This window comes from Rhipicephalus microplus, chromosome 3, assembly GCF_043290135.1.
Source record: "Rhipicephalus microplus isolate Deutch F79 chromosome 3, USDA_Rmic, whole genome shotgun sequence".
NCBI lineage: Eukaryota > Metazoa > Arthropoda > Arachnida > Ixodida > Ixodidae > Rhipicephalus > Rhipicephalus microplus.
This window is the reverse complement of record NC_134702.1, coordinates 271736717-271763343: the sequence shown is the minus strand read 5'-3', so window position 1 is coordinate 271763343 and position 26627 is coordinate 271736717. Positions and strand designations below refer to the sequence as shown.

The 26627-nt window shown below is 44.5% G+C and overlaps 1 protein-coding gene across 2 annotated transcripts in view; it reads right to left on the bottom strand.

Annotated features, from left to right (window-relative positions):
• The window catches only part of LOC119167945 (small G protein signaling modulator 1), a 301398-nt gene that overhangs the window by 173445 nt on the left and 101326 nt on the right, over positions 1–26627 (bottom strand). For both annotated transcript variants that reach the window (XM_075891022.1, XM_037419412.2), the window contains exons 4-6: positions 14703–14834; positions 9889–9956; positions 396–568 (exon numbers count right to left, since the gene is read on the bottom strand). In XM_075891022.1, coding sequence (XP_075747137.1) covers positions 396–568; positions 9889–9956; positions 14703–14834 — 373 coding nt within the window. The remainder of the gene's footprint in view (positions 1–395; positions 569–9888; positions 9957–14702; positions 14835–26627) is intronic.

Below are 26627 nucleotides of genomic sequence, written 5' to 3'. Positions count from 1 at the left end.
TTCTGTTAATTCAAAAACCCGCTTGATTTGAAGATTTCTCACGGTCCCAGTGACTTCAAGTTAGGAAGGTTTTCCTGTATGTATTCCTTTTTCCAAATAAGCGCTTAGTTTACATTAAGTGCTTGTGTCGCGTCTTTCTTTTTTGCTGTCCGTGTGTAATTTTACACTTCCCACAAAGATGTATCTGTACAAATTAGCCCAATCTAGATGCTTATTGAGAAAGAAACACATAAAGAGAAAGCAAAAAACAAATATAAATGAAGCAGAACAAAGAAAGCTGAACAGCTAAAATCGAAGGTGCCTTCAACTTTTTCACTCTGCTATGACACAGCTGCGAGCGGCTCGGCCTTTTCAGTGCCACCCCCCCCCCCCCAATAGACGCCCCCTGAACGCACCTGAAGGCCCAGTCGCCTTGTGGGTGGTGGTGTGCCTGTCGTGCCCCCAGCACTGGCCGAAGCAGGAAGCCCACTGGACAGCCGATGGCGCTGCACCAACTCATCGGCTGGTGGGTCTGTCCAGAAGTGATCTTGTGTCTTCATCTTGGAGTAGTCCAGAGCACATGGACCCACTGCACTCAAATGTGTATGCATCAGCTCACAGTGGCGTTCTATGCTGGGCACAAACAAATTTCAAGAACAGGTTGCACAAAAAAAAGAGCTTTCTCTCTCTCCCCTGCATACTTTTCCATTCATGTGCCTCACAGAGCACCTTCACTTAAGATGACAAATTTGCTCAGCACCCTGCTCTTCAAACAACATGCCAGCAGGTCAAATAAATGCAATGGGCCACCACATATTGACATTAAATAAGTGCCGCGAGGCTAGTTTATCATGAAAAAATCAAGTGAACCTTTCGACGAATAGACATTTCTACGTCAAGGCTGGAACTAGTTCCCTTAGCGCTTGTGTGTCACATGCTTCGAATTCTCTCCTCAGATCTAATCAAAGAAGAGAGAGAGGGAAACTGCGGGAGAGAGGGCACCGTGACGAACTGAGTTAGTCAAAGGGAAGTGGTATTCCTTGAATAAAAGAAAGAGAGAGAACAAGAGAAGGGAGGTTAGATGTTTAATAGAACTGTGTTTGCCAAAGAGCACCATTCAACAATGGTAGGTTGGAAATTGCTAGGAGGGCTTAGTAACTTCTATAGGTCTTTTTTTGTGCATGTAACACATCAGAATTGATTCAATTCAATAAGTGTTTACACCTGCTGGATAGAGTGTATTGAACCTGTGAATAAGGTATGACTATGTATTGGAACAGAAGTCTCACTGAATTAGGACTCAAGTTTGGTGGCAGTGGGCAACAGCTTCACATGGCCTGATACTGTATATTTTTTCATGCAGCTTGATTGAGGTGTTCACTGCAAAACTGCATTTTGAAGGAAAAAAGCGATCAGATCCGTCGGTCGCCTGCTGCATCAGCTGCTGTTGGTGGAGGTAAGGACACTGCCTTTGCACATGTCACGCAACTTCTGGCCCCTGCATATATGAACGGACCACCCACCGGGTGATCTTCCAGTTTGGCGGCAATGTGCAATGACTTCACATTGCCTGATAATGTATATTTTTTCATGCAGGTTGTACTACTCTTGTTAAAACTATTAAGAGTGTTGATTTTCGCACTGCTGCCAAAGTCCTGTGCCTGTGTTCCCTCACATGTCGAAGGATATTAACAAAGCATTCGAGGATTTTAAGAGAGAAATTCAGGCCGAGCTCCGTGGTACCATACAGAGCAATGATCACTGTAGTTAGACTTGTGACAATGTCAATTTGCTCTCACAGGAACTGAAAGCTTTGCGTGAGGAACTAGCAACAACACGGAAGGCAAACAAGCAACTTGTGACAGAAAATCGACAATTACAAACAAAAGAGGAAGAGCTCGAACAATATGCCCCTGCCAACAACCTTGAAATTAAAGGTGCGCCAAATGAAGGACAGCCACTTGACATTGCGAAAAAAGTATGTGCCTCAATCCAGGAACCAATCACGAAAGCTGACATTGACACCTGTCATAGGATGGGCATATGTAAGGAAGGAACTAGAAGCATTGTACGTACGTGTTGTGCTACGTGACAAACGAAATGCCGTTCTCATGAAAGCCAAAAAAGTAAGGCCCTCGGCTAGAGAAATCGGTTTCATGACATCAGCACCAATCTTTTTCAATGAAAACTTAACCCGTCAGGGCAAACAGTTGCTTGGTGCTGTTGTGGCTAAGAAACGAGAACTTGGCTGGCGATTTGTTTGGGGGCAAGCAGGGAAAATCTTTTCGAGGAAATCGGAAACATCGGAGAGACTAGCAATCTACTGTCGGGAGATATAGATAAAATGCATTAATAATTAACTGATAATCTGGGCTTCTTAATCACCCCAAAATGGACAATGCTTCAGTTTACCAATATTATGATCAAGATAAACTTTTGCATGTCTTCAAAGCGCTGTCTAAACAATTCACTGCATTACATCTAAATGCTCGTAGCATTAAAAATAAAACGAATGACATCGGCCTGTTCCTGAATAATTCTGAGATCAAATTTCATGTTTTGTGTATTATGGAATCTTGGCTGACACCAAAAGATAGCCCACCACAGTTTGCGAATTCAAATCAGGGTGGTAGCATCAGTATGTATGTTAAAGATACCCTCACTCATGACGTAATCGACAACTCGACCTGTATCACGCCTCATATCGAGTGTCTTACAATATGTGTCAAAAATGAAATAGTATGTGTCAAAAATATGTGTCAAAAATATGTGTAGTACCTATGTGTCGAAAATAGTATGTGTCAATATGTGTCAAAAATGAAATACGGATTTAAAATGCATGCACCAAGATGTCCTTAATGCTCTTATTGTGGTGATACATGACCTTTGATACTTCGGAAAACGCTTTCCTAAGTCGCTCGTTGCTTGAAAGCATTGGAAAGTATACTTACAAAGGAAATTGCCATGTTCCTTTCCTCAAGTTTTGTTATTGCCCCATTACACTATATTCAGCGCGAATTGTGCCTATGGTGTAAGAGAAGCTTCGAGGCTGTAGTAGATTGTTTTGTTAAGATTACGCCCACTTCATAAACCTTTCAGATTATTTTGGAGCCTACGTCGCCCCTAGCGATAACGCTAGAATGTTCGATGGCAAGTGTATAAATTCCTAGACGCTTCGCCGCTTGTCAGTTGATCGACGGCCGACACTCTCTTCGCCGCTATCAGTGCCAGTGTCTTACTTTCCTTTTGCGTGGCCACAAGTTCGGCCCAAATAAGCAGTTTCTCCTTCAACCTGGAGTCTCCTCCCTTCATTCACGTCCAGGTCCCGTGACAATATATTATTTACGTTTGGGTGTGCATTTTCCGGAACACTCTTCTTTTTTTGCTTGCAGGCAGATTCAACAGTCGCCATCACGGCTAGTACTGGCGTTGGCTAACACTGCCAGGTTATATATATATATACCCCTTTCAATGTGGGTGGGGAGAGAGGACCATAGCTGTAGCTCAGTTGGTAGAGCATCAAGCAAGTTATTCAAAGGCCACAGGTTCGGTCCCTCCCAGTGGCAAGTCATTTTTTCGTCCAATGCAAATTACTGCAAATAATGCCCTCCATACTTCTATGGCTTGCTTGTCTCTCGTTAATATTGCTCTTCCCTCCCAGTTGCTCTCTACACCCCCTTTGTTCAAACTGAAAGAAAGAGTGCCAAGCACACACACACACTACAGAAAACACCTCCAGCCTTGATGAAGACAAGCCCACTTGTTGAAACATCGGCTTGAGCACACAACCCCCATTTACGTATATTTTTTCCTCCCAATCTTCGATCTTCCACTAATTTTTTTAAACTGTCTTCATAACATAGTAAAGCCACCAACTCCAAAGACAGAAAATTAGCAGATCCGACATACCATAAAAATTTATGTCATGCAAAGCATGTGGGGGGAAGATGACCATGGTGCAATCTTTTTGCTGAGCAAAACAATACAAAATTACGCTACTTATATGCCTAAATATTATATGCATATAAATGTATATTGCACAGTTGCACATAATTTATTCGACCAGTCATTCACAAATGCGTAACGATGCCAGGAGCGACATGGGTACTACGAAAACCAGAAGCAATGAACGCAAATGTAGCGCTTGTGCGTGTAAAGATGGTAGCCCTAGATAGCGCTACATTGACCAATTTCAATGGATGGCACTTAACTAATATAGACGTTAACCCAAAATTATGCTCTTATCATTAGAGTGCATATGCAATGTTTATCTAATTGGGCGTGCAGCACTGTAACCACAATAGAAATTGCACCGGCATTAAACCTGCATAAATAAAGTCCTTTTCAAATACAGCTTTTAAACCTGGCATGGCTCTTGATTGCCATGCAGAATGCTTGGGTTCGATTCCTGCTGCGATCACAACATTTATTCTTTTAGTTTGGCAAGTCAACGCCGTCAGTGTCGGGTTTTTGGAACGCTCTGACATTTAAATTACCAAGACATGTTCTCGCCATTCCTCAAAAGATATAAACTGTCAAACATCTGCGGTGCAACCTCGGCACACCACGAACCATGGTATATGGGTATGCGCCGCACATGTTTGGAGGAAAGATTTTGGCATTATACGCTACGAAATTTCCACATTAATCATGTCATGACCAGACAGTTATAATCTTCAAACCCTCTTGCCCGTCCATTCTAGTTTTGGTCTACCCCAAGCATGGAGGAAGAATAAACAGGAGGGTAAACTAGGCTCCTTTCCGTACCGCTATTGTGTCACCCCCCGGAGTGGCGACAAACATCGTGACAGCGCCACTAACAGAACCACGACTGAACTGCCACGCCAGAGCAGGAGTTGTGAGAAGCATGGAGCCCGCTCTTGTCATCTGCTTGCATGCTTACTCTCGCTGCTCAGTGTATTAGTGCATCGCTCAGATTCGCTCCCGAAACGAGACAGCAAATGATTACAACGGGTTTTCACTAAGCTAGCCAGGGCGCCTTGGGGGAGAGACCATACCGCGATAGTTTCACGAAGCTGTCCACAAGCCCTAAACAGGTTCGCTTTCACTCTTTCACCTTTGCATGCGAGAGTAGAAATAATAGTTGGGAAAACATGGCATACAATATGCACTAATAACGAAGACATACAGAAGGAACTTTTCATAGTAAAAAGAGTTTTAAGAAGAGAAACAAAAAAAAGAAAAAAATTTTTTCTCATGTGTCTGCTCTCATCCGAAGCTTGTTTCATGTTATAACTTCCTGAAAACCACTCGTTCATGCCAGGCTACGACAACCAAACATATAAAACTGAGAACCACGCTTTTTTCACGATGCAGCTTACATGAAGTTTGCAGGTTGTTAAAATATTCGCCGAAGACTTCCGACTCTGACGAGGGTCCTCTACCTACGCCTGTTTGGTGCTGCTTTCATCGGTAAGTTCAGTGATCTTTCGGCTAATTCTTGCCTTCATTTCAGGGAACGAGTAAGTAAAACCTCCGCTCAAAAACTCAAGGTGTTGCTTCAGCGAGTCACAAGATCTTTGGCTGATCAAGGATGTCTGTAAATTTAAACTGAGCGTAGTGTCACACCTGCCGACCGTTCCACTGTGAAAATAATTTTCCTAGACGCAGTCGCTTCGCTTCCATTGTCTATCTCCTCTTCATATAGCCTTCGCCCATTCTCGCTACTGCCCTTGGTCAGATGGAGCGTTAAAAGGTCAAACTTTTTTTTTACGCAGAATTGATTCACAGCTCGAAGCAGTCTCCTCTCTTCTGTTCAAATTAATTGCCGTCTGCTCAAACGTGCTTCATCAATGTCTGTCTTTCTTTCACACGCAGTAGTTCTGTATGGCTCTGTTATACTGAAGAACGTGCAAAATCCATCCTAAAGCTATACAATGATTGATTTTAGGCACGCACCTAGCTATGATTCCAGATCGTTTGTTTATTGTTTTTTTTTAATTCTACCACTTCATTCTTTTTGTTGTACGAAGAGCATCTTATCCGACATATATAAAAAAAATTCTGGCACTAAGAAGCCTTACTTGCTTCATTTTGTTTTGGCAAACTGTGCCAGTGATAAACTTTCATAGCTGCATCCAGTAGCATAGTGGAGCCGGCTAGAAGCAGATGTAGCAGACGACACTCGGGTGCGTCGGAGACCACAGGCGCGCACTCTCTCCTCTCACGGCGAAAAACAATTAGTTCTGTGCGTCACCGCAAGGATTGCTTCACGGGCATTCGCTAACCTCCTCTCCAAGGGTGGCATTATCACAGCACACGCTCCCGCTGGCACCGGCCCAGAGTTTCCCCTCCTGTCTTTCTTGCTCCTTGACCCCAAGTTAAGGAAGTGATCACGAGTGCAGCCAGATGTAGGCACATGGACGGACGGACGGACGAATGGAAGGATGCATGGATAGATAGATAGACGGAATAGATATCCATCTATTCAGAGATGTCTGTAAATTATAGATATGATAGGACATAAATAGATATAGAATTATAGAAAATAGGTAGATATGTAGGGAGACACTCAAAGTGCCTGCAATACGCAAAGAAATGCTTTGCATTTAAATGCAAAACAGTATATTGTTTCTTTTTATGAGAGATTTATTAGAACAGGCTTTTTCCTAATGCACGCATGTTCCTAGATCAATAGTGCATATAGAAATGTTGCATCTCAGAGGGATAAAGTGTGGCATAGTGCCTTCAGGTACGAATGCAGATTTATATAGTCCCCACAAATCCTTGCGAAGCTTACATAACAAAGCATAGTGTTGTGAAATACAACAAAATTATAACAGATATTATATTAGTCAAAAATTAGGGGTATTTTTGTACAGTTCAAAAGACAGTGTTCAAGTAAAGTAGTTCCCTACAACAATAGATTGGTTTTATTGAGAAAAATAAGGGACACTAAAGCTTTGCCTTTAGGAGTTGGAACACGATAGCGACATCCTGTTCTTAGTGCGTACTTCAAACACTTAGTGCATGAAACTTTTTCGAATTTGCTATGCACCCACTACGTGGCCTTGAGTGAACAGGCGCAGTAGTGTGTGTGCCTTTTGTAGTGGGGTACCAGCTTTCAACCATGAAGACATTATGATAATCACATATTCTGATGCCGGTTGGCAATGGACGCTTGTACCATGCATTATTACTGCAATGTTTCATGTTGCATTGTGAAGCATCTATACAGGACGCATGTTTGTGAAGCATGAAAGCTACTTCCACTGCATTTCCAAGCAAAGGAAGTTATTTTCACTGTTTTCACAAGCAGAGGCGTGGCCATGTGATAAATTATTCACTTGACACGCAAATGACCCGGGATCGATCCCCACTCTGCTCCAGGAGTTTTTTTTATCATTTATTTATTTTATTTGCATCATTCTCGATTTTTCGGTCACGCATAAGATGATTTTTTCCTCACAACCAACAACACTGATGCCGACGCTGAAATTTCTGCGAAACTAGCTCTTTAATGCTATCACGTTAATAATTTTACAGCATGCAATTGCGATTCGCATGCCATACCACAGCAAGCTATCATCTCGTGGGTGTTCCCAAAATAATCTTCAGGCATATGGTTTTATTGCGACAGTAATTATGTGGACACTATCGGCTGGATTTTGCCGCCTGTGTCGACATCAATGTTGGCGTACGCCATCATTCACCGTATATGTATACATATTTATATGTGAAAACGCAAGAAATAAAAATAATTTAGAAAAAGACCACGGCACGCGGAATCGAACGTCTGACCTTTCGTTCGTGAACGCATGGCGTGAGCCACTGAGTCACGAGGAAGCACTTCCTTCATCGTTGAAACTGCAAGCTATTTACATCTACCACATAGTGATGGTGGCGCCTATCTCGGGGGAAATAGCGTGTTTCAGCATTACCAGCGAGATGGCACGAAGAGCGCACTCGGCGTAAAGTTCAACACTCAGCTCGTCGCAATACACGAATGCACGCTCATCTTCCCCTCATGCATTGCTCCACGGAAAAAAGGGGCCTTATCCGCGTACCTATCCTGTGGTTGGGGAAGATCTCACTTTCGGCTTTCACTGGAATGATTGTGTTTATTAGCTGCCGGGCGCACAAAGATCACTTAACTCGCTGGACAGGCCTCGTTTGAAAACAGAGTGCGTTTTTCAAACACAGCAAAATAAAAACAGAGACACATGCTAGTTCGCACCTATATCTGTACCTGTGATTACGTTTTGTGCGTTGTTTTTGTTTAAACAGTGCGTTAAGTGTCGAGCTGTAAACGTTGTTAATCAGCTCTCGTCCTGTGAGTATTGTTCTCGTGCGTCATTTGTGCATGTGCAGTGCGCTACACGTTTCGATCTGCCTGCCGTTCTCAGCGTTACATACCAAGTTGTTGCTATCGCATTCATTGCTTCACCTTTGCGGCAAAAGTGTGACCTTTTTTCATGTGAAGCATCGCAAAAATATGGGTCCATACATGTTGGTACAATAGGATTCTTTTTATACGATTGCCTGCCTTAGCGATCAAAAAATGCTGTGCCCAACAGTCAGAAATGGTCATCTAGCCAGTGATGCAGTCGAACACGGATATATCCAACTCAAAGGGGATCGCGAATTAGTTCGATATATGGAAAATTCGATATAAAAAAAAGAGGCCCCGAGAGCTTACTTGTAGCAGATCATCACCCACAATAGGCGTATACAAGAATGACAACTCATTCCGCACACACACTGCAACAGAATAATTTATTTGCATGACAAAATCGCTAATCTTGGCCTGCTTCTTCGCTTTTAAAATATTGAAGACTCTAGTCTTGATCTTATCAAGGCTGTTCATGTGCAACAGCCGGGTTCCCTCCATGTGACCAATACAGCAGCGAATCATGCCGAACGCTGCCGCCACTTTAGCGGCGAAGTACGCGCATGTAGCCAGTGCTTCGTCCGGACAATCTTCCTCATCACATGAGCTGTCGGCCTGGACATTGCAGTCCGCTTCCACAAAGTCAGGCTCCCGACAGGCTCCCGGCATTTGCTGCTCCGCCCCCTTTGCCTTGATATCTGTCTTGTTTTTCAACAAGGTGCTCGAAGTGCTCTGTAGTATCCCGAAGTCGTCCGCGACAGTCGAACATTTCTCGCCCGCCTCAGCATGCTGAATAGGTTTCAGCTTCTTCGCAAAGTTGAGGGCCTTGCACTTCATGACACTGCCCATAGCTACATGATAGTGGTACGTAGGCACCACGACAGCGGAAGCAACAAAGCACTCGCGAGGCGATTGCTACCTGACAGGGCAACAGAAAAAGGCGCGAGTTATGGTTGGGTGATCAAAACTCGCAAAACAGCAACAAAAAATAAAAGAAAAGGCCAAAGAAGAAGAACGTCGGCTCCTTCGTTCTTGCTCTCAGAGCCGATGGGTACGTGGAGAAAGTGTGAGAAAGAGAGAGAGAAACAAAAAAAAAAGCAGCTACGCAAGTGAGAGATTGCGCAGTCCGAGCCCTCTCACCCTTAACTTTTTTCGAGCGTTTCGGTTTTCGGCAAAGGCGTGGTGCCGTACGGAGGTTGCCGGGCGCTACGAGTGCCACCTTCTAACTCACGCTCGGAGCCGTGCTGCCGCGGTGATTGCGGGGTTTCCTAAGCGCACCTTTCAGCTTGCCCGCATTCAATATATTCGAAGGTGGGTAAAAATACTGTTCAATATACTTTTGCAAAGGAATTTCAAAGGGGTAACTTGCGAGTTCAATATACCCGAAAATTCGATATATGTGGGTTCGATATAACCATGTTCGACAGTACTCCTTTCCGATTTGAACAAACTTAATTGCTTAGGCATTATAATTCATGTCTATCTAAAGCATAGCTTTGCCAAAGCCAAAGTTCAGGTAAAGATGCTATCACAATGTCACATGGCGCAGTTCCACTTACCAAGTAGAGAAGCCAGAATTTGCCCGGAGACAGGGTCAGCCACTAGGGCATCTTTCTCGTAGTACTTGCTGAAGCAGAACAATTTCAAATCGTGTCTCACTCATCAACCATCGCACTGAACGCCACAAAAGTTCAAAGCAGACACATAAATGTAAAAAAGAAAACTTCCATTCAGTAAATCGTTCTGCATGAACTTTATCAGCAAGCACGAAAAAGATGCACAGTCATGAACATCATTAAAAGGAACACAGAATCCATGTTAAAGCAATAATTACTGGTCTTGAGCAAATACGAATCATGCATACTGATTTGAAAAAGGTACAGTACCACTTGAGAGCTCAGGAGTATGAACACTCTTGAACTGGACAATGGCAATCCATCATTCTTTAAAGTAATTTCAGCGTTCCCTTTCATATTGCTGACAACTGTACTTTTCGTTGTATATATACAAGTGACAACTTGTTGAAGTACTGCAAAAAGATTAAAATTTTGCAACAGTGAGTGTCACATTGCTTCAACTCATACTAATGTACACTGATGGCCATTAAACAACTTGAAACAAACTTTATCATATGCTACTGAATTTTGACATGCAAGAAAGAATGCTTGTTCAGAGAGGTATGCAATTTGATGTTTTTCCTCGTTAATTCAAGGTGAAATGACTGCACAGGAATATAGCTTAAACCCTCGTAGTATCTTCAGCAGATAGTCACCTTAAAGTATCGGAGAGCTGAGTTGGTTGGTCAGTAGAACATAATTCCAAAAAGATGAGGGTGCGCAAACACGGTCGCAAGAAAGATTTCAGGAGACCACCAACAACGATTAAATATGGGCTCAATGGCAGAAAAGAAAGAAGGCACAAAAACTTACCTGTACATGCCCATGCAATATGCACACCTATCAATTCGGCACACGTGAGGGTCTACGTAACTGTTAAGGCATTCGATTTTATCTTTATACATCTTAGTAGACAGTTGGCTCACCCATACGCTACCACTATTATTGATATGCCATGCCTCAATCATCATGTGCATTCCTTCATTCCTTTGCCGGGCCGATAGAGCATATTCATAGCATTTTGGCTTGCACTTACACTCTCAACAGTGTAAAGATATATTAGAAGGTGACCCTCCAATAAACAATCTCAGAGAGGGCCACTACATTCACTGGAGATTACTGGAACTATAGAGATCGCTAAATGGATGCTTGCCCTGCTATTGATCCCCCTCGGGTGCAAGGATAAATGCTCATGGTAGCTCAAGCAGTTGAAACACACAGTTACACCTTTGTTGTAGCATAATCACTGATGAACAAGAGCCACTTGAGAAATGAGGCTGGTGCACGAACAGCCAGTGCCAATCGCTTTTGTGTGTACTCCGTTTTATGCATCGGGTGTAAAGCGCAAATTGAAGTAAAAGAACAGTTCAACTTATCATGGCAGGTAATGTGGTTTCCTTTTCAATTTTAGGTGGAGTTATACATTAAGATAATTTTTACCTCAGGCGTAAACTGTGTTACGTGAATTTTAATATGTTGTTCAACACCACTTAGTGATCATTTGGGGCTTTTAGTCTTTCTTATGTAGCCAGTCGCCATACCTCAGGCGCAGGCTCGTGCTAGGCCCACAAGAGCATTCACAATCAAGAAAATCAGTGAAAAAGACACACAGAGTAATGCCTTTTGCTGACTGAACTTGTTGCACAGCTTGAACAGTGCCGCACTTCATGTATGGATTGGAGTATAGTCAAGTCCACCAAGGCATCACGACAACTGGATTGCCAGCCGCAACCTTGTGTTCAGCAAAATATATTTGTAACAGTGGCTTGGTGTCATTACTTCCCTATCGCTTCATCACCATGCCTGACCCAGCTGACTACAACGACAAACTGAGTTTCATTCCACACACTTTGTGCCACTGTACCACACTGTCGGCAAACATACTACATCCCGTGGTCCCGCAGAGCTGGCATTGCCAGAAGTCACTGCAAAGTGCTTCAGATGGTGCATACCACATCATCCATCATACAGACAAACATTTTACATACAAACCCAGGACCTGCCTAAAAACATGGCCTAGGGCATTCGGCGACCATAATGACAGTGATGCATATGTACTGTAGAGAGGTGCGTAGCACATGTGTTTCTTTACATTGATAATTTTTACTTCTAATCCCAGCACCCTTATTGGTGACAAAATGAAACACAGCACGCTTTGAAACATCTTTTTAGTAAGGCATTCAATGCATTAACACATTCATTTTTTTGCAACAAACTTAAGTTACTACATATAGAGCCTGCTGTCTATAGACAAATAGAAAATTATTTGTGCCAATGCCGGCACGTGTCATTTTCAATAGAAAAAAGCTTGATGTGATATAGGGAGTTCCACAAGGTTTTATATTGGGGTCATTCTTATGTTTAGTTTACAAAAATAATATTTAGTAAGTATTTCATCAAACATTAGAGTGTTTGCAGATGATTGCATTGTTTGTGTATAGACGAGCAAAGAGTGAAAGAGACCTTATTCAAGTGCAAACTGACGTTCAGGATAGAATGCTCTATGTGTAAAACTAACCTAAATACCGAAAAGTGTGTCCACACTTCCTTTATAAGCAAGTGGAAACCAATGGAGTCCGAATATACATTTCAGACAGTGAACGTGTAAGAAGAGCAGTCAGAGATGAATACCTAGGTGTAGTCTTTTCATACAAGTGCTCATGGAATGTGCATGTAGGCAATGTGGTTTGTAAAGACGGGAGGGTACTAAACTTTATTCAATACAACTTAAAAACTTTGATCTACATGCTGGAGAGAGAAAGAAATAGGTCAAGGGAAAGACAGCTAAAATGGTTAACAAAAAGAAAACATTTGTCATGGTGCATTGTAGAAGAAAGGAAAGGAAGGGAATAAAAAACTTAACGCAGCTGGAACCTATTCTGGAACCTACGTCGCCGCCAGCGATAACGCTGGAACATTCGAGAGCACTGTATAAATGTCGGCATACTTCGCTGCTTGCCAGTTGATCGACGTCTGATGTCTGTTCACCTCTATCAGTGCCAGTGTGTATTGCTTTCATCTGAGTGTCTGATTATCGGCCACACGTTTGGCCCAAATAAACTGTTTTATCTTATACACACAGTCTGCTCCCTTCAATCACGTCTGAACTCCATAACAGTATTCCTCGCTTTCTTCATTGTTCTATTTTTATACGCGGTTCGCGTTGCAGTGTTACCCTTGCCAAAGCAGTAATATCTGCCCCTCGTATCATCATCAAGGCCCTCAAAGAACAAGAGGAAGAAGACCTCTTTCGCACTCAATATGCTACAGCTGGCTGCGCTATGTGTGGTTTCGCCTGCGTTACGCCAAGTGGCAATGGCAGCACACAACAGCCTGGCACCCTAAAATGCTCCGAACTTAAAAAAAAAAGAAAGGGTACAAAAAATATAAAGAAAAGAAGTGCACAGTAGCCTGAGCTCAGTATAGACCTTATGCAATATTGCTGCCATCTGTCGGCCAGTGTGTGCAAACCGCCATGTTAGAGGCTTAGGGCGGTGCAGTACGCACAGTCCATATGTGTTTATGTATGCGTATACATGAGGTGTATCGACATGAGGTGTATATTGGCTGATAATCGCAATGCTAACGTATTGCTGCATCCCTTGCTGCACACAGGGAAGAACTTAAAATGCTGAAGGACGAAAGATATGCTGCAATCTTTCCCCTTAGTAATTTTTTCAAGCTGATGACGTCCCCATTATGTGCTACGGAACTGCTCACAAAACACGTGTTTGCATTCTCTTTTTTAAGCAAGTAAGACGTGCAATAGCATTTGTACCCCTGTGCCCTCAAATCTGCACGCCAAAGCTAGACAGTTTCTGTAACCTTCACACTAGCAGCTGTTTAACAAGTGAAAGCGACTCGTATGCTTCAAGCAGAAGCCACGTTCAGGCAACAAACTTTATTGCAGCTAATTGTGCACGACGTTGAATGTCCTGCTTTTGTTTGTTATGTTTCAGTAACGACACATGCTAAATTAGACAAAAGTGTGCGTGATCGGTTCATTCTAAGAAGGGAGCAACGGTGTTAAAGCATATTTGTTTCATGTTGTTTCATTTTCTCTTCTGGATTGTGACAGGCTGACGTTTAGTGAAATGACTTGCGCATGACTGCGAACGTTTTTCAAGGATTCGATGTGCTCACCACACTCAACGAAATGCAGGCACATGCAATTAGTCGCAATAAAGCTTGTTGCGTGACCATGGCTTCTGCGTGAAGTGTACGAGTTGCTTTCACTTGTTAAACGGCTGCTAGTGAAAACATTGCAAAAACTGTCCAGCTTCAGCATGCAGCAACTTGAGGGAACACGAGTACAAATGCTATTGCACGTCTTACTTGTTTAGAAAAGAGAACACAAACACGTGTTTTGGGAGAGGTAGCCGGAGCACATGCTGGAAACGTCATCGGCTTGAAAAAATCACAAGGGCAAGAATTACGGCTTATCTTTTTTCCTTCAGCATTCAAAGTCCCTCTCTGTGTGCAGCAAGGAACGCAGCAATACGTCGGCATTGTGATTATCAGCCAATACACGCATCACGTCGATATGCCTTACGTATACAAGTACGTAAACAGACGCGGACTGTGCGTACTTCGCCGCACTCGAGCCTCTAACATGGCGACATGCACTTGACAGCCGACAGATGGCAGCAATTTTGCATAAGGTCTATACACAAAGTAACATGTACACAGCATACACAGAGAAAAGTAGTGGCATACAAGTGTGTACATTTGAACTCTTTCCAGCCTCAATTACAAACCTGGAATTATGGACCAAGTGGTCGACAATGCTAGCCAGCTGCTTCTCAAAGAGTGCCAGCCGGATCCAGATGTATCGCCCACTTGCCGACCACAACGAACGCCGACTCGTCTGACTGCGTAGGCGGCTCTCCCTGCACAATGCATAGAGGTATATTGAAAACAACCTCCCAAAATGTAGCAAAGCTACTGATGCTACAATACCATTGCGACCAAAGCCTACATCCACTAAATCAGCAGAACTTCACCATCTAGGGGTTAATATCATAATTCGAATGCTCAGCTGACAACTGTTTAATCTAAAATACATTGATGAAACATCAACATGAAAGGATCAACAGAATGCAACACAGTTGCTTTAATTTGGCTTTGTGAATACCACATCAGCACATATGGCATGGAATGGGTGCTCGCGTTGTCTGTTCAGAATTAGGGCTATTTCAGAGTGACTTCAGGAAAAACATAACGGGTGTAACGCAACCTGTACCAACTCAAAGAAGCACAGTTGCATTGCTAATAAAAGCTCATGATGGTGAAGAGAAGAAACTCAGGCACGTTACCTACCCAGGCAAAGAAAGCCGATCTCATATGCTGAGTGCTTCGCACTATTTGTGGGCAACACACAGGGCCATCCCCTCTGCTGTTTCTTAACATCATGCATCATACATCTCAGTCATTATATACTTAAGTGTATAGCATTTCATCAAGTGTAATGAATGTATCACATCATTGGAAAAATAAAAGTAATGTTATACAGTCAAATCTCATTAATTCGAACACGCTTAATTCGAACTTCCAGTTAATTCGAACTCACGATGAGGTCCTGTCAAAGCTATGTGTATTCCAATGTGCGGAAACGCACGGTAATTTAAACGCGCAAGCACTTTTCACAGTTAATCAAAACATACCGCGCTCCAAAAATGCTCGCAGCACCCCGCTCAATCCCGCGGCGGCACCTGCGACACCTCAACGCTGAGCGCTAAGGAAAGGAAAAGGAAAGAAAAGGCTGTGGTGGAATGTTTGCTCAATCTCAAATGCTGATCTGAGACGCGCCCGTGTCACGGTTCTCTCTTTTCCGTCCCTGCCACCTAAAGAACCTTCTCCTTCCAACGCTGCGTGCGAATAGAGAGAGGAAAAAAAAAGCTTTTGCTGGGTTTAATGAATGTGTGGTTGAAGGAAAGGAAAAAGGCACTATCAAAGGCACTATCTTCTGCCGCCCTTGCCTTTGCGGGAGCACGGGTCTGCGCCTTGAGGGGGGGGGGGTCTCTCATGCGCCTGTGCCACGCTTCCCCCTTTTTCGTCCCTGCCACGTAACCTTTCTCCTTTCAACGACGCGCACAAAGAGAGTAAAAAAAAAAGCTGCCTTGGAGTGTTGGTTTTCTCTCAACTGCCGATCTGCTTCTCTCGGCGTGGAGACGCTCTTCCTTTCTCGTCACGTGCTGGCCATGCTGCGGCTATGCAGTCGTCGTCGTCTTTAGAAAGTGTCGGCGCTGGACATTTCCAGGTGCAACTTCTTTTGCCAGAAGAATGCTGAAGCCGAAGTAGAAATGCATTGCAAGGTCGCTGCAAGGCAAACGTGTGCAGACGCGCATCACCGATTACTTAAATTAATAACTAATGTCCTGTGATTTGTGAATAAATGTAAGTCTTCTTAAACTTCCCCCTCGTGTGTTAGCTCAATGCACATGCGCCACTACATAGAGAGCCTTTCGTTTATTTAGCTTTCATTAATTCGAAATTCTTTTAATTCGAACAAATTTTTGGGCCCCTTCGAGTTCAAATTATCGAGATTCGACTGTTATCGAAATGGACTTCACAGAAGAGGGCCCTTTATTTACCTTCATTTGTACGTCTTTATCCTGTTTCAGAAAATTACACAAAGACTGCCTTCTCCAACCTTTCGTGTCTTGCAAATGAAAGCAATTGCGTTTGCCAAAGGCTTTTGAAATGACGGACACACCATTTCCTACTTTACTAAGCGTAGAAGTTCTCTCATTTGGTAGTATGTGTCGAAGTATGTACAGTGCAGACCACTTATAACACAACCGCTTATAGGACAGAATCGGTTACAATGCAGTCTTTTGCCACTCCCATTTACCCTCCTGTGTACACGCATATTGCTTATTGTGCAGTCCCCCAAGATGAAAGACCGTTTATAAAAATCTTTGTGACAAATGCGGTGGAACATGCCTGTCTGAAAGGCCGCGCTGGGTGCACCGCTGTGGAACGTGTGATGTCATTACGGAAGAGACGCGAAGTTCACGAACAAAGGGCAGAGGAAAGGACAGGAAAAAAAATTCCCGCATAACCACGAAGTGAGTAATGATCAAAGAGCTTGCTCCAGAGGTTGAATCGGGTAAACCGTGAACCCTCTGTACATATGCTCAATCATCATCATACTATAAAGACCTCACACGAGAGTTGTTGTGATGTGAATGTGTATACAGGTTACATACACGTTACTTATTTATTTATTTATTTTTGAAGAGTTACGTCACACACTTTGGTGCCAGCCCACAAGCATGATACCATCTGCTGTCTTAGACAGCCATTTCCCTACGCATCCGTCGTCTTGTCCCCATTTGATGGTGGGCTGTACCAGTTGTACGCACAGCGCACGACTCGTTGTCTGTGTAGAACACACATTGGGCTGTCCGCACTCAAGAAACTGCAACGCGTGACGCCTGGAGTGGAGTCGACCATGGCGTTCACACCGCTTCCCCTACCAGCATTTCAAACGCACGTCTCTTCCTAGCTCGCTGCTCATAGCAACACGCAGTCATCATGGTCCTCGCCTGCTGCGTGGAGCAAGTATGGAGCCTTGCCCACTGCGCTCAGGTGAGCGAGCACTCTTGAAAGAAAGAGCACAGCTACGCCTTTCGGAGAAGCAATGAGCACTAGCGCACACACTGGCACAACCACAAGAGACAACCCCCCCAGCAGAAGGAGCAAGCTCCTAAAAATACGCCGGCATGCTGCGCGTGCTCGCCGCCTTTGCACTGGCGCCGACGTGGCTACAGTGTACACATCGCTAGCCTGGCTCTGGCCGCCCGCAACTCAACACGTGCGATCCCATCCTTATCAACTGTGCTAAACAGTTTCCTGTCTGGAAATGTGTCATCGTTATCGAGCTTGCTAAAGATGTTGTGCTTGCTACTTCATTGTAAACTTAACAACTTTTATTGTTTTAGGACACAAGCTTTCGCCTTTGCTGCCATTGAGGCCTCTCACGTAAGCTTGGGGGGTTTTCGTCGTTGATCTCCCGGCCACAAACGCAAACTTCGTATCACGCATGCTGTTCTTGGTTCAGTGCTTCAGTGCAATCTTTTCGACGCAGGATGCTCATGTGTTGGAGAAACTTCCCGAAACAACATACTGAACAGCATTCTATATAAGCCTAATCAGCATCGGATGCATTTTAGTAGCGGTCGCGTACTAGTTATAAGTTCCAGTTTGGTACGGAATCAGTAAACACTTTACAGTGGCTGCACTATATGGCAAGGGATATATAGGTTCGTTATAGGCAGGTTAAACAGTAGTTGGCAGGATCCCCTGCAGAAACCACACAATGGTAAAGTCTCGAATCCACCTAGACTTAAGAAAGCAACGGCAGAAACTGATACGCAAGTAGCCAATTAATGAGCTAGCTAATCAATGAGCTAGACAAAATAGAGCTGGGTGGAGCTCTCTAAGCTAATAAGTAGGCATAAGGTGTTTTACATAAGAAGGTATAGCAAGGAGAAAATTGAGCATGCTGTAAGAAGTGGAAGAAGCGTCAAAACTGTAAAGGCAAAACTGTGCATAGGCAAAAATGACAACAAAGGCAAGGTCACAACCAATAAGGATAAGATAGTTGAGATTGCAAAGGAGTTGTACTGACATTTGTACAGCAGCTGAGACAACTAGGATGATAACATAGAAAGCAATAATAGCCCAGAGAAATCAAACATCCCACCAGTAATGACAGGTGAAATAAAGAAAGCTCTAGAGAATACAGAGAGGCAAAGCCACTGGTAGGGATAAAGTAGCATCAGACCTGTTGAAATATGGTAGAGAGATCATGTTAGAAAATCTGGCTACCCTATAAACGGAGTGTCTCTTGTCGTGGAGGATATCAAAATTTGGGAAGAATGCACACATCTTAATCCATAAGAAAGGAGACGTCAAAGACTTGAAAAATTATAGGCTGATCAGCTTGCTGTAAGTTGTCTACAAGCTATTTACAAAAACAACAGGTAGTATAATTAAGATGTCATGACAGTTAGGTCAAACAAAGAACCAAGCAAGATTTCGTACAGGCTACTCAACAATAGGCCATATTATTACTATCAATCAGGTAATACAGAAATGTGCAGAATACATCCAGCCTCTTTGAATAAAGATTGCTTACCAGCGGAAACGACAGGGCAGGAGGGGACAGGAGAAGAGACGAGACAGAGCGCTGAACAGCCAACAATTTATTTCCTGTGAAAGTATTCGCTTTTATACAGTTACCAGTCGCACTAGTCATGCGCGAAACACAATGACAATGCATAAGTACATCACACTGACAAGCAAAGGAACAACTTTTCCTTATCGGTGAGCGCGACACAAGGGGTGCTAACACAAGCATCTTTCAATGAGCAAATATTTTCTGCCTCTATGATCTCGCGTGTGGTACAATCCCTGCATCTAGCAACAATAGAACACTCTGAAAATATTGGCCGGCAGCCACACGTGCTGCAGTGAACGAACAGTCATCCTTATTTATAGTGATCCACATTCTACATATGTTCCCTCAGCCTCTCATTTATACAACGACCTGTTTGACCGACGTAATACCTACCACATAATAACAGCAGCTGATACACCACATTACAGATGCAATCTCTGAACTTATTTGCATGTTTTGTAGTGCAACCGAGGGTGGGTCTGGACGGAGGAACGGACAGCTTGCACAGGCAACTCAATTTTTGAGGGGCCGTAAAGACCACCTTCACATTAACTCGCTGTGCCACTTTCTTAAGATTGTGCGCTATCTTGTGTATATATGAAACCACGACGAAAGCCTGTCTAGCTGTGAAAGGAGGGACTGCATTATCTGTCCCTTTGGCCTTACGTTCATGCAGCAGGCCGTTTGCGCTGGTAAGCACTCTTTATCATGTTACACCAACACGCCCAATCCTACTGTCTCTTTAAATAACTTTCATAGATTGAGAAGGCACTTCATTCAGTCGAGATATCAGTCGTCATGCAGGCACTATGGAATCAGGACATTGACGAAGCCTATATAAACATACTGGAAGAAATCTACAGCAGATCCACAGCCACCATAGTTCTCCATAAAGCAACCAATAGAATCCCAATAAAGAAGGGTGTAATGCACAGACACAATCTCTCCAGTGCTCTTCACCACATGTTTACAGAAGGTTTTCAGGGCCCTGAATGACATCTTGCTTCTTTGCTGCTCAGAACAATCATCATTTATGTGGCCTAAATTTTTATTACAGCTGTAGTTACCAAGAAGTTGCTCCCCATATGTGTCCCAGCTACTATAAGTCAGCCACCACCATCATCATTATCAGCCTTACAACGCCCATTGCAAGACGAAGGCCTCTCCCATGTTCCACCAATCAACTTTGTCCTGTGCTTTCTCCAGCCACGTTATACCCGCAAAATTCGTAATTTCATCGGCCCACCTAACTTTCTGTATTCCCTTGCGCATTTGCCTTCTCTGGGAATCCACTCAGTTACCATTAATGACAAGCGGTTATCTTGCCTTCGCGCTACGTGCCCAGTCCATGTACATTCATACTTCTTTATTTCAACTATGACAGCCTTAACCCCCGTTTGTTCCCTGGCCTACTTTGCTGTTTTCCTGTTTCTTAAGGTTACACTAAACATTATCCTTTTCCTCCCTCACTATGTCATCCTTAATTTAAGCTGCACCCTTTTTGTAAGCCTCCAGGTTTCTGCTCTGCAGGTAAACACTGGCAAGATGCAACTGTTACATACTTTCCTCTTGAGGGTTAATAGTAGATTACTATTCATTATTTGAGAATACTCGCTGAATGTGAACCACCCCATCCCTATTCTTCTAGTTATTTCAATTTCATGGTTCGTCTCGGCGGTTACTACCTGTCCTAAGTAGACATACCGTATTTACTCGCATAATTTTAGCCTTTTTTTCACGATTTAGGGGCTCTGAGAAGGGGGTGCGCAAATTACGCGAGGATTTACGCGAGGCATACGACATAATGTGCGTTAGTTCTAACGCACGCAGAATATACACTTAAAATAAAACGAAGTATACTTGTTAAACAAAATTAGCCCGTATTTTTACCAACCAGATCTGGTCACGCACGGTCTAGTCAGAATCACTGATCGAAAGTTACGGTTGAGAGTCATCGTCGCTGCCGCTGTTCCCGCCCTCCCAAAACGCATCGTGCTTGGCTCTGCTAAGCGTGTTCAAATGCCCCATTTTGTTGAAGGTCTTCTCGACCATGCTGGGAGAAACCAGCTCCCACAACACGGCGATACGAAAGAACTTAATTGTTTCCATATAACTGAAAAGGCCTCCCTCAACAGCAGAAAACTTGTATTAGCAAGCATGCGCTCCACTTTCTCCCGTACCGATCTCACACGTTGAAGATCACACTGAAGTGCTTGGCAGCCACAGGGTTCCAGTTTTCTTCGGCCAACTTCACAACAGCCAGCTTGAATTTTGCCATATATATATAAATACCAAAGGCCATCGCAAGAGAACCGTAAAAAGGTGACGAGTAAATGGCGAAACCCTAGCTTCGTAAATCAAAGAAGTGTGCGTTGCAGTGCGGAAACAAAGAAGGAGAAGAATTGTTGGTGCTACAGGCACTCGCACGCCTCCTATACAGAAAGAGGAGTTGCTTGGAGAATTTCAAGCGGAACCGTTGCCCCGCCCAGGATCTCCAACACCAGCGTAGTTCTCCCTGACTGGTTTACCCTTCGCGACTTCCTGACGTCGTGCAGCTCTCACCGTATGGTGCCTTGTCCTTGAACTTCTTCAACCAGCTCCCAACTTTCCTATTTCTTTCTTTTCTGTCTCTTGCCTTGTCCTATTTTTTATCTATATCTTTCCCCTATGTTTTTTATGCCACCTTCCTCCTTCCCCTACAAGGCACTGCACGGTGTTGCGTCGCCCATGAGGCAGACAGAAATTAGATGCCTCTTTCCTTTACTCAAGCATCCTTCATTCATTCATTTATGCAGAAAGTTGTCCATGCCGTGACGCGAGCAAACATTCGCATGGTAAAGATCGTAGAGATAGAGGGAGAGAGGCAGACGCTCGAACAGTTCCGGTGGGTACGGTTTTCCAGAGACCCTAGTTCTGGGGAAGTCCGTGGAAAAAGGTGCTTCGCACACGCAGCCCGTTTTATTGCGTTCAACTGCTCACCGAGGCGCACACCCGTTCAAGGCATTCAAAGGTCCTAAGTCTCTTGTGGGTGGGTCGGGGAGCGTAAAATATGCGAGTCATTTTTTTGTTGTTTTTCGTAATGCTGGCAAAATATTAATATCAGAAGTGCTCAAATTGTGCGAGTAAATACACACATATTGCAATAATACACAGTACTGGGCTGGGGTGTCAGTCATCTTCTTTATTTCTAACACCTTCTTCCTCTTCGTCTCCCTCAAACCCTGCCTAACCTCCACATACACTCCCCCTCTTTGAAGACTAATTCCTCCAGGGGTGATACATGAAGACGTTTCCAATGGTCGTAAACTCCAGCACACCGTCATCGTTGATGTAAACAACCCTTTAGGAACGCCATGTTGCCTTGCGATCTGCACCACGCGATAAGGTCCCATGTACACCTGCTTTGTGCCGGGAAGGCCTTTTCTGACGAGCACCAGATCATTCAGTTGTATCTGAGGTATCCAAGTGTTGTGGCGGCGGTCAAAGTTTCTTTTCATGCTTTCCCGGAATCGCTGGTAGGCTTCCGAAGTTTTTCCTTTTTCGCACAATTGCAGGCGGTCTGCAATGCAAAGTTCTTGATCAGCAGGAAGCACTGGTACCTTTGCGAAAGCTGCAACATATGGGCTACAGCCAATGCTCGCAGTGTGCGACCGATTGTGATGAGCAACAGCTGCCTCCAAGCAGCACTTCCATCCACCCTGAAAACCTGGATACATTGAAATGAACTGCTTCAAATCCCGAATGATTCTTTCAGCCATGCCATTTCCCGCAGGATAGTACGGAGCGCAGCGTCGCAATACAACTCCTCGTTCCTTTGCCCAATCTTGCAAACGCTGACTGAGAAACGCTGGTCCATTATCTAATATTACTATCTTCGTATTCTTGAACATCTCTCGTCAAAAGAGCGATCGCACTATTTGCGTCTTCCCTTCCCGGCCGTGCAGCCACTATTCTTGTGCACTGGTCTATTGCCACTAGGAAAGACTGCGTTCTTCTTACTCCTGCAGCCTTCTTCTTGAGCTTTGCGAAATCCAGATGAATGACTTCAAATGGTACGTCGGAATGTTGAGGCAAAACCATCTCGTCTGTTCTTTACATTGATGAGAAAACTGAGCATACCGTTGAACGTACTCTTTCATGTGTTTCCACTGGAAACGCTGACAAATCTTGTGATATGTCCTCCAAAAGTCATCATGTCAACCTGAGTGCAGGGAGTCGTGATAGAGTTCCCAAATTCGAGGCACCATTGTTTCTGGGACTGTGAACTTTCCGTTGTGTTTACAAGCAAGCGCATTAAATCATTTTGCTGCTTATTCTGTTCTTGGTGCAGTTCTAAAAACTTGTTGATCAGCTCGACGGAACTGACAGGCGAAGCAGTGGTAGCAGGCTTCCTGTCGTTTCTTACTGGAGCCAGCACGAAATTCTCATAGTCCTGAAGTTTCGTGTTGATCCTCACTGTTCTTTTAGCAGGTAAATGGTTTGAAATGAGCTTCATTTTAGTGCTTATATAGGAAACAAATGCGTCAGTGCTCACTGCTTCTGGAAGAGCTAGTTCCTCTTCATCTTGAGGCATTGAAGTCAAGATCCGCATGCCACCCCGCTGATTTGCTCCAATGGTGAAGTCCACCCACATCTTGAATGTCCGCACGGAAAATATACTGTCGGCTGCGCCAATTTGTAATAATACACAGTGCTAGGCTGGGGTTCAGCCATCTTCTTTATTTCTAACACCTTCTTCCTCTTCGGCTCCCTCCAACCCTGCCTAACGTCCACGTACATATATATTGTAAGAATTTATTGGACTTCATCTTCCTCATCTGTCAATAACCATCATCAGTCTTCGCATCCTTCCTCTTCATCATCGGTGCCATCTTGCTGTTGCTTGAATAAAAGCGTCAGCTGAACCACGGTATTTCAATTGGTGGAAGGTGCTTCCTGATCTCTTTGACCTCTCTCCATCCAAAGCCAGCTCCTTGAGCTCCAGTCGGAACGTCGGTTAGGCCAGCAGAGCACCATGGCGCAAGAGCAAGCCTAACCGAACCACAAGCCGGCCCAACCACCCGCCGCCAACCCCAGCCCTGTCAACAACCCCCCTCGGGAGCCTCGAATCTTCTCCGGTCTGCCTGGCGAAGATTTCGAAGACTAGCTCGACAACTATGACCCCGTAGGTGTCTACAACAACTCGAACAAGACATCTAAATTAGCCCGCATCCAGTTTTACGTCTCTCAGGTTGCCAAGACGTGGTTCCTAAATCATGAGAGCGACTTCCGCGATTGGTCTTCCTTCAAAGACCAGCTTCGACGTATTTTCAGCACACCAACCGTTCGTTCAAAAGTTGCTCGGAAGAAACTGGCATAACTCATTCAACATTGCGGTGAGTCCTACACTTCCTATATTGAAGATGTGCTTGCACTTTGCCGTCGTATCGATGACACCATGCCAGAAGCTGATCGTGTCCGACACCTTCTGAACGGTATCGGACCTACCACTTTCAACGCCCTCGCCGCGCACAACCCTTTGACGATTTCCGACATTGCCTCTGTATGCGGCTTCGTACCTTGCAGTCAATCCACCTGCAACCCAACTTCTCTGAGAACCCCCTGGCAAACAGTATGGAGCTCCGATCCATCATTCGAGCCATAATTCGTGAGGAATTGCAAGCCTTTAGTGTACCTCCTTGTAACAACAATCCCGTACAACCCGTCTCTAGCAATCTGGGTGGCATTATTGAGAAAAAATGTCAGCATTTCAAGGCACCCACCATGCTCCACCTTGCCCCCAACCCGCTTCATACGCACAGATCGCTTCAATGCAACTCTCGCCGTCTCATGCACCACCACCTGTGCATGATCACGACCATCTTGCACCTCTAGTCGCCCTTCCACTGAACCCTACCTACCATTCTTCCTGGCGGGCCCCAAGGCCTCTTTGCTACTACTGTGGAATTTGAGGACACATTTCCCAGTTCTGCCGACGTCGACAGCAAGATGAGCGTCGTGGTTATGCCACTTTCGAACGTGATGACGCATGTGCTCGAGGTTATTACCGTTATGCCGACAGTCCTTCCAACTACTGAGTAGGGAGCCACGTTAAATACACGTGGCTCCCAACTATGCTCCCCTTCATCTCTCCGACGCTCTATTTCACCACTTCGGCTAGTCTCTCAACTGTCTGCCCAGCGATCGGAAAACTAAACAGTTCGGTTTTTGGAGGAAAAACTGCATCGTGGCTAAATGACCCAAGTCCTCCTGAACGACCATCAAACATTGGTGACTTTGCAAGGTACGCAGGTGTTGGCTATGTTGGACATGGGAGCAACTATTTCAGTTATGCGTGCCGACTTGTGTTCTCGATTGCGGAAAGTGAAGACACTCGCCCTTGGATCATCTTTGATTGAGGCCAATGGAGCAATAATTAGACTATCAGCCCAATGTACAGCGCGTCTCTTCATTGATGACATTAGTCATCTCATCACCTTCGCTGTCTTAACTTCGTGTGCTTATGAAGTAATTTTACGTTGGGACTTTCTCTCATCAACATCTGTATTAATTTCTTGCCGTCAACGTATAGTCCAGATGACCGAGACAAATCATTGCAGCAAACCCATCGATGAGAAACCACTGCATTTTTTCACAGCGTCCGATTCCGTACTGTTCCTGGGTCAGGAGCAACTCATCCCCATCACTTCTCTGAATATTACCAATGGTGACGTCCTTATCACCCCTTCGAACCACTGACTAGCTCACAGCGTTGTACTCCCCTCAAGCCTGGTGCGGTTCAAAGACAGTGCTGCGATAATCCTCGGCCTGAACACTACCCCGGAACCTGTCCTCCTACCCCAAGGTTCTGCAGTGTCGTGTTATGTGGATACCCAACCAGTATCTTTGGTCTCTCTTGATGCCTTGCCAGCTCAGCCACAACAGGGCCAGCCTGTTACTTCCTCCTCCTTTGCTCCCGGGATAAATCCTGACCTTTCTGCTTCTCAACGTAAGGCGTTGCTAAATTTGCTAACGAAACACCAGGCCTCCTTCAACGCCAATGCTTCGGCACTAGGACAAACAACAGTTGCGACACTGAAGGTCAGACTGTTGTACTCCGTCGAACCTACCAAGTCTCCATGGCTGAGCGCAAAATCATCGAGGAGAACGTGACCGATATGCAACAGAGAAACATCATACTACACTCTACCAGTTCTTGGTCATCACCCATTGTGTTAGTACAAAAGAAAGATGGATTGGTACGATTCGGTGTTGATTACCGCGCACTCAGCAAGATTACCCGAAAGAATGTATATGCGATGTCTTGTATAGATGATGCACTTGACTCATTGCAAGGCGCCCAATACTTCTCCAACCTTGACCCTCGGTCCGGATATTGGCAAATTCCTATGGACGAAGCAGACAAAGAAAAGACCGCCTTTTCTACGCCGGATGGTCTTTACGAGTTAAAAGTAATGCCATTCGGCTTATGTAATGCTCCCGCCACATTTGAAAA